Source organism: Rhodnius prolixus, unplaced genomic scaffold (assembly GCF_049639745.1).
Source record: "Rhodnius prolixus isolate KJV_2025 unplaced genomic scaffold, Rpr scaffold_2, whole genome shotgun sequence".
Lineage (NCBI taxonomy): Eukaryota > Metazoa > Arthropoda > Insecta > Hemiptera > Reduviidae > Rhodnius > Rhodnius prolixus.
The window spans coordinates 24,265,272-24,281,203 of NW_027411592.1; the positions used below are offsets into that span (position 1 = coordinate 24,265,272).

At 35.2% G+C, this 15,932-nt stretch overlaps 2 protein-coding genes across 51 annotated transcripts in view; one reads left to right on the plus strand and one right to left on the minus strand.

Annotated features, from left to right (window-relative positions):
- LOC141450519 (coiled-coil domain-containing protein CG32809) overlaps window positions 1-15,932 on the plus strand; it is a 218,382-nt gene that overhangs the window by 84,916 nt on the left and 117,534 nt on the right. For all 50 annotated transcript variants that reach the window (XR_012456151.1, XR_012456147.1, XR_012456156.1 and 47 more), the window contains one exon: window positions 333-546. Coding sequence is in view for 39 of the 50 variants with exons in the window: in XM_074121060.1 (XP_073977161.1) it covers window positions 333-546 (214 nt within the window). In the remaining 11 variants the exon portion in view is untranslated. The remainder of the gene's footprint in view (window positions 1-332; window positions 547-15,932) is intronic.
- Window positions 2,992-15,932, minus strand: part of b6 (pentraxin-related protein b6) — a 61,266-nt gene continuing 48,325 nt past the window's right edge. The window contains exons 2-8 of the mRNA XM_074121073.1: window positions 11,389-11,554; window positions 8,841-8,946; window positions 8,352-8,566; window positions 6,285-6,498; window positions 5,754-6,047; window positions 4,742-4,992; window positions 2,992-3,404 (exon numbers count right to left, since the gene is read on the minus strand). Of these exons, the coding sequence (XP_073977174.1) occupies window positions 3,261-3,404; window positions 4,742-4,992; window positions 5,754-6,047; window positions 6,285-6,498; window positions 8,352-8,566; window positions 8,841-8,946; window positions 11,389-11,554 (1,390 nt within the window). The 3' untranslated portion in view covers window positions 2,992-3,260. The remainder of the gene's footprint in view (window positions 3,405-4,741; window positions 4,993-5,753; window positions 6,048-6,284; window positions 6,499-8,351; window positions 8,567-8,840; window positions 8,947-11,388; window positions 11,555-15,932) is intronic.

Sequence of the window (15,932 nt, forward strand, 5' to 3'; positions counted from 1 at the left end):
ACAATCTACTGGTATGGAAGACATTTTACAATTGAGATGGACTAACAAGAGCACCATTTTGGAAACTAATATTAGCAATAAAAGAACAATTTCAGAAGATGAGCCCTGATTAGAAATTTAAACTTATTTACTGTATCGTTTTTTAAATCGTAAACTGGCATTCAGAATACCTTAGTTCAAACATTTGCTACTAATACTTATTGAGATAAAGATAAAGTAAATGTTGTAAGACATTAAATAAAGATTCTCCATTTTTAGTTTTGCTTGAAATTTCATACAATATATGTGTATTGTGTTTTCAAAGTTTTAAGCTAAAATTAAATGTTTACTAGATCTCATTTGCGTGATATCCGAGACCGTTCTGTGCTGAGATTATTCGAAAGTGAGGACGTAGTGGCTGGCGGATTGGGACTGATGGGTACAGTTATGGGAGGCACGGGAGGCCCTCCAATGGGACCCATACCCACATGGGATCATGACCAATCCTATTTTTCTGAGCCTGAGTTTGACTCTGACCACCATCATCAACATGTTCATAAAACTAAGGTATGTATTTTTGAGTGTTTCCTTTCGAAAGTGTCTATTAATGTCAAATTAGATTTCGCTGACGATTTATTTTAATGTAAATGTTAAAATGTATACCTTTCTGACATTAATTATTATTGGATACATAGAAGTAGTAACTAATTAATACAATAAACATTTTGGATACAATAAAATTTCATAAAACTCAAAAGCTAGGTTTACCTAATGAAATTAAATGAATTTTGTGTTAAGTTCACAGTGCCATCTTAAGCCTCCTTGCCTAATTATAGGAAGCTTTTGTAACCTAAGTCTTTTTGTGGCATTTCGTATTTAGTTTCAATTTAAATTCTGTGGACTCATAAAATACTTTACTATAAACAGCCGGTAGGTTTCCATTTACCCTAATATTGAGTAGTTACATAAATCATTGAAAATGATTAATGATTTTGAATGCTTTCCGAAGTCTATGAAAATAGCTTTTATTATTTTTTTTGATAACTGAATATTAAGTTAATGCAGCTTTGCCATCGGCAAAATTCTGACGAAATATTCAGGAATTGCAGAGCTCCTCCCAGTTTTTATAAAATAGGATAGAATTTTTTTTAGAGCAATTTAACTAATCGATGCCGTGATATTTATAAGAATCGTTTATTTTGTGTAATAGTTTCATTGTTAAGACCATTGTTAAGGTACACATTGCTTTCCAGTGATTTAGAATTAAATAATTCTATAAAATAATGAATTATGCTTTTCGTTTTCTAAGTGTCACGTTTAGAATATTTGTTTACCAAATAAAGAATTTGAAAGGCAGATTTATATTATTGCTTTCATTATGATGAAAATCAATAATTGAACCTGTAATCCTGTGAAAGGATTTTTTTCAACGTGGCAATTTTTAATTGGGAAAGAGTGGTAATGCACGTCACATTGCATTAAATATGGCACCATGAATTTGATCTTAAAATCTTTTAATGGGAATTTACTGAGATATTAAATTCAAATTTTAAAATAACGATTAAATATTGAATTCAGAAAGTCATCTGCAAAATTTTGACCTTTAATCGTATTTAGGATGTTACCATTATTGCATGTAAGATTTATTATTGGTCACTTGTCTTCTAAATAAAATGGAAATCAACTTTTCTTTACACATACTAACTAATATAAAGCAACATGTGTGATATTTCTGATAGCTCAGTCTGTTTAGTTTTGAGCGAATTGAAGGAAAATGAGTTGACGGTTTATATCATTAGGTAAATGGTAAACATTTAATTTCATTTGAGGAGGAAACCTCCACATACTTAGGTACCTACCCAAGTTTGGGTCTTCACAAGCCTTTTTTAATTTAAGAAGATTCTAGAATTTATTAGCTAGCATTGACCTCAGGTTCTTGGTTCTGCACTTTTTTTTCTTTCATTTAAACTCTGGTGATGGCTTTATATCTGAAATAGGTCTAAGAAAAAACAGCAAATATCAATGTTGTGCCATTAAAATGGCCCAACCACAAACATATTCATTCAACAATATGTAATATTGAAAATAAAAGTTGTAGGTATAAAAACTATAATTATTTACTATGAATTTATTATAAAATTAAGTACAAAAAGAAACTTAGTATATCTGTATTTTTAATCCGGTTAATTAAATAACATAAATTAAATGTAGATAAAAACAAGCATTTACTACAAGAAGTATTTTGCTTCGTAAGATCAATGAAGATGAGGTTTACCACAAAAATTATTTATTTTAGAACATGTTCCGTTTGTTTTGATCACAAAAATTGCTGTAAACAGTGATATTTTTCTTTGTTTTACTAAAAGTAAAGAATAAAGAAGTCTTGTAAGTCATTTAAATCATTGCAATTACTAATGTAAAGAAATATTAAATTACAGTTTGTAGAGATCCATTTTCTAAAGGAAACTAATGTTTTTAAAGCAAGTAGCTTAACTATGTTAATGCAATGTGACAATATTTCAGCGAGCAAAGAACTTTCATATGTAGTGTACATGTTATATACAATATGTTTGTTTACAAATAATGAAATGTGCTTTTTTTTTATCTTCTTTTGATTCGTTTGCTTACTTACACTGCAGTCTTAAACTCATTTAATTTACAACTTCAATCAATATGATTAATTCATGTAATCATTTAAGTTATCATTCTTGGTTTTTTGTTATGCTTTCAATGAAAAAGATAATGCTCGCGAAGTCTACAATAATTTTAAAATTCTTGAATATCATTTATTTAGGTAAAAATAATGCTAAAGCAACAGCAATAACTTTAAGAGCAGCAGAATACTTGATCAATCAAATCAATACGACATTCAGTAAAACGCTGGATGCCGGCAATAAACTGATTACTGTTCTACATACTGTATTAGAAAATCATTGCTAGAAGAAAATTAGAATTTTGTATTTACAATTACGTTACATTTAGAAGGCTAGTGTGGTTTGGAGGCCCAGAAGGTTTTCCTCGCAAAAATGAGTTTGTTTTTTTTTGTATTAGTAAACATTTAAAATCTTCAAGTGTTTTAATTATTAATATAACGCTTGTTTATTTATATATATAGATTCGAGGTAACTCTTTCAAATGATTAAAATTAAAAAAACAATTTTGTACACTGTGTCTTGAAAGTTATAATTCTGGTACCCTCAGTTGTTCCCAATAAAGTATGGGATAAGCAAAATGAATTATAACCCAATTTTTTTTTTCCAATTTCAACTTTTCCATTTGATCTAAAAATGATGGCACTGCTGAGTAGCAGGAACGTAAAGTGCTCCTGCAAACAGTTTCTTAGAGGTTTCTCTCCAGGATAACACGTTAGCTTTCCGGAATGGATCTTCTCCACAGCCTGAACACAGGGACATGATACTGCGTACCTGCGATTAAAACATATCTCAATTTTTTTTTTTAACATCTATATCTAAGGATATTGTTAAAGATCAAAAATGTAACTATTTTAAAATCAGAAAACTGTGTTACCGGGAAAGACCGAAATTGGAGAATGTCAAGATTCACCAAATATGTCTGTGAAAGACCGAATATTTGGTTTAAGTTGTTGCAATAAATAAGATTGTATTACATGATTGATTAAGTTTGTTATTGGTATTATTTTCTTTTCTCATTTAGATTTTTTTTTTTTTTTTTTTTAAATTTTTATTTTGTAATTTACAATCTGTATAAATTTATACAATAAGTAAATAGGAGGTGAATGAGATGAACTGGTGCGGGAAGAGCAGGAGGAGAGAAGCTACCCAGCGGTAGCACTCTCTATAGGAGAGATGGGAATGTAAGGAGGAGAATACGAGGAGGAGAGAGGAGAATAATGATTTAGGTCTTCAGCCTACAAGGAAGTCGCGGGGCCACTGGCGATTTAGTCGGCGAGGAGTACTGTTAGGGATGTCAGAGGAGGCGAGAGACTGTACAAGAGGATTTGAGCAAGTAGAGAGAGCAATATGGAATTTTTGATATTTAGTCTTGGCGAGTTGGTGTACGAATGGGATGTTAAGGTCGTTGTGAAGAGTAAAGGTTAATCAACGTAGAAAGAAGCGTCAACTATCTGTCGGAGTAGGTTTGACTGAATTGTTTGTACTGTCCGTTCGTTTGTTGATTTGGCTGAACCCCACAGCTCTAGTCCGTAAGTCCACATAGGTTTGAGGATAGTACTGTATATTAAACGTTTGAGTTCAATGGGCAATTTAGAGCGCCGTCCAAGTAGCCTGAAGTGCAGTTTCGCACGTTCTGTCATTGCTTGTCTTTTAAGTCTAGTGTGTGGGTTCCACGAGAGTCATTTAGAATGTAATGTTCGTTTTAAGTTCAACAGCTTATTTGCTGTTACTTAAGAATTCCCCTATTTTGACATATATCACATGTTTTAATCATAAAGTATGATCTAAAAACGTAATAAAATTATTTTTATTCAACACTCGCCGTGGTGAATGTAAAGTTTTGGCGGTGTAAATCAGAAATATGGATATTTAAGATATCTATTTCGGCCATACACCAAGCGACTAAGTGAATCTTGACATTCTCCAATTTCGGTCATTCGCGGCAACATATAGATTTAATTTGTTGCTAACCCTGAAAAAATAAGTGACTATATTAAAGTTAAGACGTGTATCAATAGATCTTAGGATCGTGTTGGCGGAGGGTTTTTGGTTAACCCTCAAATTAGAAGCTAATATTAAGGAGCAACAGACCAGAAGCTTTTACTTACTTCCCATTCGGCCGGCTCATTCCATTTTCTTGTCGGTCCTTCTTCACTTATATCATCATTTTGGCCATTGAACGCTAAGTCTTGGATAGAACCTCCGCCTAATATGAATCCAGTATCCCCAGTGTATAAGCTAGAGAGATCAACGCCGGGAAATACGCCAAAATCTACTGTACGTTTCTTTTTTGTACTATCAGTGTGCGTTTCAGTGTCTTCATCTTGCCTTTCTGGTACATCTGACCTTGCAGACGAACCTGAAATATTTATATAATAAATGTATTGATTTTACTCAGAACAGTGGTCACAAAATTATATTGAACCGTTAACTTATGATATTTTAATTTTAATTATTGCCCAGAAGAGCCTTCACTCCCGATAATAAAATCACCGCTTCAGCTTTGACCGTTTCATACTAAATATTGCAATCAAGGTTAATAATAATTTATTTTTGTAATTAGTATTTTTATTTTAAGTTTATGCTATTCTTAACTTATTATGTAGTTGCACCTAATGTCAACTTGATGGGTCATTAAATTTGGGAGCATTTTGCAAGAAGATGGACCATGAATATGAATTTTAGAGAGTTCTATTCATCTATTTTTGGTAAATTTATTCATCCAATAAGAAAAATTGTTTTAACCGAATTCCGACATATAAATACGTATCTTTTATTTATTTACTTTGCCAAGCTTTCAACTTTAGGTACTTAGTCATCTTCAGGGCTTATAATTAACAATTACTTTGCATCATTAATATGAAAGTACGTAAACAGTTGATGTTTATTTGGTTGTGACAGATCAATTTAAGCCCTAAAGATGACCTTGATGAGACTTAGTCAAAAGCATAGCAAAGTATTATTATAAAAAATGACTGTATTTGGAAATAATTTATTTTCCCTTTTGTAATAATTTTATCTAGTTAAAATGAATATGCTTATTATTAACGAATGAAAAACTAGTTTACCAGCACATCGCTTAAAATAATTAATAGTATTTATTTAAATTTGTTAATAAACCTGAGGTAGAATTACTGTGATCTCGCTTGAACAGTCTCACAGATTGTGGGGCGAATGGAGAATTAAGAAGTGCTTGATCTAAAACTTGCAGCTGAGCGCCCTGCTGTTGTTGTTGAATCATTTGTTGTAATTGCATTTGTTGCATCTGTTGAATTTGTTGTTGTCGAATTACATTCAGTTCTTGAACAGGTAATCTTGGTACAAGTTGCATACCTCTCAAAAAAGGATATTCTGTGGCATCGTCTGGTAAAGGCGTCATTTGTGGTAATTGAGGCTGTTGTAGATCTTGAGATGCTGTAGAATAATTTATTTATATTATGATTTTTTTAAACATTAAATAAAAATTAAGATTATCAGTGTATTATGTTCTTCTAAAAACTTGAATTTTGAAAATTATTTTTAGGCTCTTGGATTAAAAAAATATTCTTACTCTACATTATACAAAATTATTATTAAGAGCTGCATTTTGTGTTTGTGAGGGAACAATTGGCTTTTTAATAATTAATAAATAATTAGATTGTTGATACTTACGCTCGGCTCCTTCATGATGAAATTTGTGAGCATGATGATGTTTGTGATGATTGTACGCTTTGCCAGCAGTTAGCGCTGCCTTGTACAGATGTACTAATGTTATTTCACCGTACAGGCCACCTTCTTTGGGTGAATCACTGAAACCTCCCCCGTATTGACCTTGTATTTGACCAGTCATGGCGAGACCGCCTCCTTTTATCTTCTTCCCGACCAGCTGTTTTTGTTTTCGTAAAACAAATATTTACATGTTACCTTAATAAACATTTTAGTTGGGGCTAGGTTTGGTGTCGAGCGGAGTATGGGATTGAAAAATTTATAGTAGTAATAAGTTTTTATTAGTTAATAGTAAAGTATCAGCCTCCTACTCTGTCCAAGACATCTAATTTGGTTGTTGGATAAAATAAAAACGATTATCTTATTTTGAAATAGGTTTTTGCTTAATAAATTATTTATTTTTGTTATTTTGTTTTTTTAGAGACCAACAGTAATTCAAGCAAGTTGAACAACTGATAAGTATCTTTCCGTAGACAACGTTGACTTCTGGCGTTTACTTTTCAGATGCCTTAAAATGCAGTATGTACCTTGACTGCTGCGACCTCTCACATTCTGTCTATCAAGAAATCGTCTAGATAGGAAACCATCGAAATCGACCGAAGACCTGAAGCTGGACTATCGTGGGAGATGTTACCAGTCCACAAATCCGTAAACAGTCTCTTGAGTAGCATTGCTGTTACGTGGTGATAGTCTTCTCAGACATAATCTTCACCGCAGTGCACAAGTGCGGCGAAAACTGTTAGGCACTCTGCGATAATACGTTAAGAACAGACTGGCTTTCTTCAAAAATCGTGTTTTGAGCTTAAACAAGAAAAGCGGAAATTTTATTTAGCAACAGCTACTTTTTTTTTTCAAAAAGGTGGCATTATAGTTGCATTGCCCAGGGCCCAATGTCAAGATCTTGGATGTGCCTTAATTTCAACAATTAAAAAAAATAATTCAACAAATAACAACAGAGGTCCCTTTTTAAGAGAGTGATACAAAATCGCTTACTGACTAATTCTTCAAGATGGGCTGCACAAGTTCGAGTTATGAGGAATTTACTGGGTTGAACCAGCCATCCTAGAAGTCAGTCAAGCAACTTAAGTTCCAGCAGACGAGAGAGCATTTTTATCCAGTCACTGGAGCCTGATTTGTTAACTGCTATGAGATGTTACAAATCTTACAGCTCCGATGAAGAAGCACCACATTCTGCCGGTCTAAACAGAGATATCATCTCCACCGCATTAAACAAATACGGCGTAAACTGTTTTATAAAGAACCATTAACAGAGATTGGGGTTAGTGAAGATATAGAGCTTTAATGTAACATTCCGCCAAGCTAGCGAAGAAAGTGGCCCTCCTCTAACACCTAGATTAATTTCTTCAAGAATGATGCGAATCCTTGGAGAGCGCTTATTGTAGATGTGCAGCAAGATGTTGTTCATCAATCATTTTGTATCATCTAGACCCTGAAACTTTGAAGCATCATTTTCCATCTTTCTTGACTTGCTGTGAGTTTTTGAGGAGGTGCACATGATGATCAAAAATTTAAAAAAAAACACGCTGTACTCATTTAAAAATATTAGTCATTATTTGAATTTACTTCAACTACTAAATTAGGTGTCGTGGTTGGGGGCTGAAATTCATTCTTTTGAAACTAATGAAGGACATTTTGCCTTATAGTTATTTTTTCCCCGCTGTAGATATTTAAAGTGAAGCCACCTTCATCTCAAGAAGTTATAAGAATAAAATGCTAACAAAAAATAATTGGAAAGTCTTTGTTTTCAAACTCCATGCTGGCCATTTAAGGAGCCTGTGTTAGGGACAGTGTGATGTGTAACGAGAGAACTCTTCGCGCAGCCAGGCAATTAACTGAAAAAGTTATCTCAGAACTCACTAGAAAGCCTTACAGAGAACATCATTCCAAATCTCACTTTAGCTGCTCAATAAAACTGTTAATATTGAGTCATTTTATCGATATATATATAAAATAATTATTTTTAATAAAAGAGTAGTTAATTAATAAACTGACCAAATTATAGAACCCTCTGCCTGCTCTTTCAGAATTGACCCACAGTTGCCATTCCCCAGTCCGTCCGTTCCACGACTGACAGGCATGGTACCATTTAAATAATTTTAACGGGTAATTCAGTCTGTAGATGGTGTGTCCTCCAATAGCAAGTTGATAGAAACTGGACCGATCATTGTTGGAAACCCAACTTACTATTTCACGAGGTTGATCACGTACTAAAATAAAAATGGTAATACAATGTAGTAATAAAATTAAAATTTTAATCTAGAAATTACTTTTTAAATCATTAATTACACAATTAAATGTTGCTGTGAATGCTTAACCATACAAAGAGACCCATTGCAATGAGAAAAATACTGTTAATATTGTACTATTTTTAACTCTTAAAACTGAAACTAAGATATAATACTAGAAAATACAGTATTAATGAAACATTAATATTATATACTTAACTAATACTTTAAATTTGAAAAATACCAGAATACTTACTTGCATAAGAGAATAGAGGATGGTTCATGGAGTGATTGTAGAACTTGTGCCATGTGCACAGAGTAAACTCCTTCATGTCAGGAATGTGAGCCTTATACTGGATGTACTATTTCAAAAGAATATACCACATTATTAGAACTACTTAATGAAAAGTTCGTCCGCTCTTAAGTTGCTTGGAGGATAGTTCGGATATCAGGGCAAGAGGGAACCTCATTTCCACTAGGTAATATTTAGAACGAGCCCTCTCAATTCTGAAAGGTGCTATTTCTACTTATGTGATATAGCTCTCTCTGTGTAAATAAAATTGGAATCTAAAATTCATCCAGTATTAGAAATCATTTATTATTTGGCACTTATTGCCAGTATTAGGATACTGCCTATTTGCATTTCGAATCTTTTTCCAGCTATAAAATAGCAGCTTTAAAAAACTCTCGAAACATTGCAAGAAGAGTAGACACAGTAGTAAAAAAACAACAAATGTTATCTACATCACATTAGTGCAGTACATGGTGCTATCGTTACTAGCTTGAATGGAATTGGTTCTCACAGTTGCAGCAATGGCTTGGTGTTATTTGGTGAATCTAACCTTGTCCATTGCGATAACGTGAAGTGCATAAAACAAATGGTTACCAGACGCAATTGGAAAAAAATTGGTCTAATCATGTATTTTCGCTGGATGCTGATGAGACTGTTCATTCTGCCTATAGTCGCTTGTATAGAGAAATAAGTTTATTGGGTCTTGAGGAATTTATTTATTATACTTGCGCTTTAGACAAAGTCTGGGTGGTCAGCCAGATTCGACTATCCGAGTGATAGGGCGCTGTATTCTCCATTGAGAAGACACTATCTGAGGGAGTTCCTCCAGAAAGAGTCCCCATTAATCAATATTCTAAAGATTGTCACATATGATCACCTAACTAAGATCTACGAAAAGAATCTTTAAAGCAAAGACCATTTGCAATAAATGAATATAGATATAGAGCTTCAACTAAAAGTTTAGTAAACATCAAGATTGATTATTATTATCTTTTGTTTAAACAGAAATATCTCATTTTTTTAAATTATTTTTGATACAGTACAACCTGGATTAACCGGGCTGACCTCCGGCTATATTCACCCCGGAAAACTGAAATCCCGGTTAAACCGAATACGCAGTATTACATAGCAATACATTACTGTTTCGTCCCAGAGATCAACTCCTATCTTAGACGGCAATCCTTTTATTTTACTTTTTACAAACATACATACATACATAATGACCCTTCAAGAAAATCAGGTATAAAAGAGTTGCTGCCACGCCTACAATTATGTTACATTGGAAGACAAAAAAATTTCCTGTCGCCACCGAAAATTAACTTTTGTTTCGGCGCCGATCCAGGTGTTCTTATGATGACTCAACATGATCCCGGTTAATCCGAATCCCCGGTTAACTAAGGGCCGGTTAATTGAGGTTGTACTATATTTATATTTACAATCGATGTTATCGATATTTACCTACTGTAAGACAGTCACACTGTGATTAAGTAGTGTGATTCTTTCACACAAATTTTTATCTTCTTTTTTGCATTTATCGATTAGCTATCTCCAAAAATGCTATTGATGATCTACCCAAAACGGGACCAAGTTAATGTCTTTAAAAATTTCTCTTTCACAAACAAGAACTATATTCTATAGACGCCGTGGCGTACAACTTGATAAGTTTTTAATGTTTTCTTAATTTAACGATTAAACTGAATTAATTTACCCTGCTCAGGTTGGGAAGAAATCTCTACTTTTCAAGATTCTCAGTTTTAATATAAAGTCTGCTTTCTTGCAAGTTTTTGTATTTGAAAACTTTTGATTTGTTAGTTTTTCTAGGTTTATTAACGTTTCGATTATGAAATTAAGATAATCTTTTTAAGAAATGTAATATTAAAATTAAAAAACAGAATGTGAATAAAAAAATTTGAATAATTTTTTGTGTACAAGATGGCTGCTACACATTTGTGTGGGTTCAAAGAATTAATCATAAACTTAGTGACGATGCGCGCTGCGCTTGCATTGCGACAGAGATCTGCAATTTCAGGCAATATTGGGCCCAGTTGTCCCTTCCAAGGAGACCCTAAAGACCACAATGCGAATTTCTCAAAAACTTTGTGACTGATTCTTTAACATAAGATATTAGTTTTAATTTCTAGTTGGTTTATGATTGTCTTGAGATGCGCAATGTGAAATTGTTGTTCCAACTCCAAATCCAAATCTATTTTCAATTTCTAGTTGGCTGTCCTAACAAAATCCCAACTAAATTCAAACTGATTTGTGAAAGTTCAAATTAGTCATGCATAGTAAGGTCTTGCATTCTTTTACCAGCTGTAGGAAAGTTAAATAGGATTCCATCCAATTATGTGGGCACGTAAAAAAGATAACGTTTAAACTGAACGCAAATTCAACCTTCTAACTAGTCGGTGCTTATTCATGCACATTTTCCACAAATAATAGAAAACTAATCAAAAATTGCCTGATGGGTAAATCTTGTAACTCATTCTCATAATTCAAACAGATTCCTTACCTGGAAATAAGTATCTTGGTGCATCACCACTTTGTAAAGATTGCAATGTTCTGCATCCAGTATTCTAGAGGATGCGGACCGCTGACGAGTTGTGATGGGTGCAGGAATTGAACTGCCTTCCAATGGTTTCCATTCACCTCTAGTTACCTCCAGAGAGAATGACACTCTGAAACACCCAATAAAATACTTTCAGAGAGACTCCGTACAGGTTATTAGATACATATATTCAGCATGGCGTGTGTTAAGTTTTCAAGAAAATGCGACTTTAGTAAAAAAGGGTGCGTTTAGACATTGCATTCTTTCTCCAAGAATGCATATGTACGGATATAGATCGCATCCTGCGAATTCTCGTTTTTTTTTTGGTCCAAATTTGCCAATCTGCATTTAAACAATTATATTGACATTTTTTTTTTAAAGAAATCAAATATTCGGAAAGTAAATCCCAAGTCGGTTCACTTAAAAAACCCTTTAACACTAGAATTTCACGACTCTTGTTACTGATCACTTCCTTATCTTAATACAATGTAGCATTTGAAAAATAAGCAGGCAGATGTTCTGGATTAGACAATATAGGGCTGGTATTCAATAAATCGGTACAAATATTTACTTATGTCTTTGACGAGTGTCGTAGGGTGTTCATTTACCGCCATGAGAACAGTAGATATCTGAGTTGCTACGTGAGCATGAACGTTTGCCAAGAAATTAAGCAGAGAATATCAGCGGCTATTAACTGCTACTTTGGGTTGGCAATACGTATGAAAAGTAAATATTTATCGATGAATAAAAAAGTTGTACAATGGTGTGCCGAAACCATACATAAAGTACAAAAACCCAAAAGCAGAAGTATGTGTTGTAAAGAAAGTTCTTGAGATCGATTTATGGACCAATCGATCAATGTTAGAGAAGACATCATAATGAAGAACACGTGATCTGTTTGAGAGACCGGATTTATGAAAATCGTAATATTTCAAGAGTGCGGTGGACATGTCCTCAGAATGGAGTACAGTATCCTACCGAGAAAAGTTCCCTCAGAGTAGCTCGGCCAAGGTCAGATGGATAAATAATAATTTGAGCTGCAATGAAGCAATAAGTTGAAGTAATAACTTTGAAGTGGGCTAGACTTAGTAATGACTTCTTAGTTCGATAGCTAGTACTAATGGCTCCGCCAGCATACGATGTGTGGCTATTAAATAACGAGACTATTGCTGTAAAATATTTTATTTTAAATTCATACATGTTTAGTTATTATCACCTTCAATATACACCCCTCCCCTATCCCTACAACATTCCATGCGAATTTACCATTGTTCGAAACAGTGCTGGAAGTCTTTTTTCAGTGAGCTCCTGCATGACGCATACCGCTTTTTCTTTCACAGCTTCAACGGACTGAAATCGTGTTCCTTTTAATGCAGATTTGACTTTGAGGAACAGATAAAAGTCACAAGGGGCCAGGTCAGGCGAATAAGGCGGATGGCCTATAACTGGGATGTTGTACTTGGCAGACAATACAGTGTGAGCCGGCGCGTTGTCTTGATGGAGAACCCATGACTTTGTTCTTTCACAAATCGGGTCGTTTTTTTCCTTACTTTTTCACAGAGTTGAGCAAGCACCTCGCGGTAGTAATGTTGATTAATTATAATCAATATTTTCATCCGTTTTGGACGTGGAAGGGCGACCCGGGCGGTCATCATCTCTGACGTCTTCTAGGGCCATCTTGGAAACGCTTGAACCACTCAAAAACTCGTGTACATGATAAACATTTATCGCTATAAACTTCTTTTAATAAAAGATAAGTTTCAGTAGCGGTCTGACGGTTCCGTGAGACGCTACAATCGTAAGAGAATGTTTTACGCTGCACAGCTGTCGGTCGTTAGGATTTGGCACATGCATAGTTCTTCTGGAGCAGCATCAGTCTCTTTATTTAATAGCCACATCTCGTATACCACACATTCGGTTTAATTATAGATAAACTAAAAATGATGTTTTTCAAGTGCGCATAATGGAGGAGCTGAAATTAAAGAATAATTTTAATAAAATTATTCTGTAAAAATTTTCTTGGAACGGATTAAGATCCTAAGTAACGAACTTTTGCAACAGAATATCCTTTTTTGGAAGGGAAATCGTGTTTTGTTGAAGTTTCTGGTGAAAGAAAATGGAATATCTTACAATCAGCAATCGGCAAAGTAGGATGGAGCATTCAAAAGAATGTACGAAGCTCAATTGTTATTTGTAATAAACATGCTTTGCTTAAGATTCAGGAATGTCAGAAATATTCTAATAATGATCACGTGGCCTTGATATAAGTCTTGATTATTTTAACAATTTACTCTAAACCAAAAAAATTATGATTAAAACATTAAAATCGAAACAAATGTATCCAAAGCCTGCTGAATCAAACAAGCAGTGGAAAGTAAAAGTACGAGTGGCGTACTGAATGGGTCCATTAGGAGAGAGTTAGTGAGAGGTACCGCATTACCCTGGCCACTGATTATTAGTTAATCGTCATAAGTTCAGGTATTCAGATCTCTCAGATGAGAATGTTCTCTGATATTGTTACAACCGTCTAAAGCTATTCTCTGTCGTTAACTGTAAACTTCTTCCTAATCTTGGAACTAATTTCCTTTGAACGTGAACGTATTTATTTATGACTTTAATACTGCCTGGAAGCTGAGGCTGTCCTAGAATTTTTCCCACTGGGAGTGGTTCAGTTTAAGAAGTAAACGCATTAGTTTTTCATTTTATAGTTATTCTTTCGTTTAAGGCACACCTCTAAGACACGACACTAGTAATCGCCTATTTTTTCAAACGGTGCTTTTTGCCCAACTGCAAATTAGGTTTCGTGGACGGGGGCGGAAACTCATACTTCACTATAAACAATTTTTTTTTTGTAACAAATAAAAAGTAATTATACGCGGGATTCGATCTGGGGATCTCTCACATATGAAGCCACGCTTGTTGGACTACTAGACATCCGCGACACTATTTCTTTCTTAATAATAATTGTCACTGGAAAACGTAGTCAAAGAAATAATTTAGCCAAGATGATCTCTTAATGCTATAAAAATCTACATTAATAATTAGGTAATAATTTATATAGTTATAGTAATAAAATAAATAGTAATAGTAATTATTTATGTTAGGCGCCACAGTAGCCGAGCGGTTAGAGACGAGACCTGCAAAGCTAATAAGTATTGTGAAGATACTAGGTTCGATTCCCGGTCTAGGGGTTCAATTTAAAGTTTAATTCGAGTACATAGTAGTACAAGTATGTTTGCTAGTTGACAAGCCCCCATTACCGTTAGGCATGGAGGAGCGTATCAAAAGTTATATGAGGAGCTGGAGGCCGACCCAATTCTGGGCCTGCCCTCGGACTTTATGACTCCCAAATATAACTTCAACAAGCCTTTCAAAGTCTGTATTGGGGACCGGGAGGCTTGGAAAAGTGGACCCCCAGTTGTGGGAGATTCAATGTGGTACACAGATGGCTCCAAGTTGGAGGAGGGAGTAGGAGCGGGAGTGTACGGGGCGAAACCGAAATGTAGCTTTTCGGTTAGCCTAGGGAAACTAGCTACAGTTTTTCAGGCTGAGCTAGCTGCAATTAGGTTCTGTGCTACCGAGATTAAAGGGCGAAGAATTATTAACTCTAAGGTCGTAATTTTCTCGGATAGTCAGGCTGCTCTACGGGCAATTAGTTCCTACCAGGTCAATTCAAGGCTGGTTTGGGACTGTCTGGGTGCCCTGAAGGAAATTAGTGACCAGAATATGGTCTTTCTAGTTTGGGTACCTGGTCATTCAGGACACAAGGGGAACGAAGTGGCAGATTTATTGGCCCGGGAAGGCTCTGCGGGACACTTCGTTGGCCCGGAGCCCTGCTTTGGGGTTTCGAAATGTGTTAAGTCTGCGGCCATCAATGCATGGGTGCAGAGTAAGGCTCAGGAGTGGTGGCTTGCCACCAATGGGCTACGACAGGCGAAGGAGTTCATCAGAGGCTATTCGCCGAGGCTGACCGCAGAATTAATCCGTCAAGGCCGTGGGGCTATAAGGATAATTGTAGGCCTATTAACGGGCCACTGCAGGCTCAGAAAGCACATGCATCGCATGGGCCTGGCAGATGATAGCCTTTGTAGGTTCTGTCAGGAAGAGGAAGAAACGGCACTGCACGTGTTGTGTCAGTGTGAGGGGCTCGTATGGCTAAGGATGTTACTTCTCGGGGAGAAAAAACCAAGGCCTGAGAGCTTTACCCAGGAGCCACTCTCCAGAATTAAGAGTCTGATTAAACGGACGGGTCTGGAGGGTGAGCTCTAAAGCCGGGGAGCCACAATAGATCCATAGGGGTCGCGGTGGCGCAGGCCTTGAGGCCACCCTAATTTAATCTAATCTAATCTAATGTTTGCTAGTCGTCTCCATCTATAGTTGGACGTAAAGCCCGCCTGAGAAAATAGGCATTAATTTACTTTCTTTTTAAAAAAAATAAATTCGTTTATGATGAGAGGTTCTCCGTCTGCTCTAAGACAGAAGAAGAATACGCCCGGTTTACGGTGCAA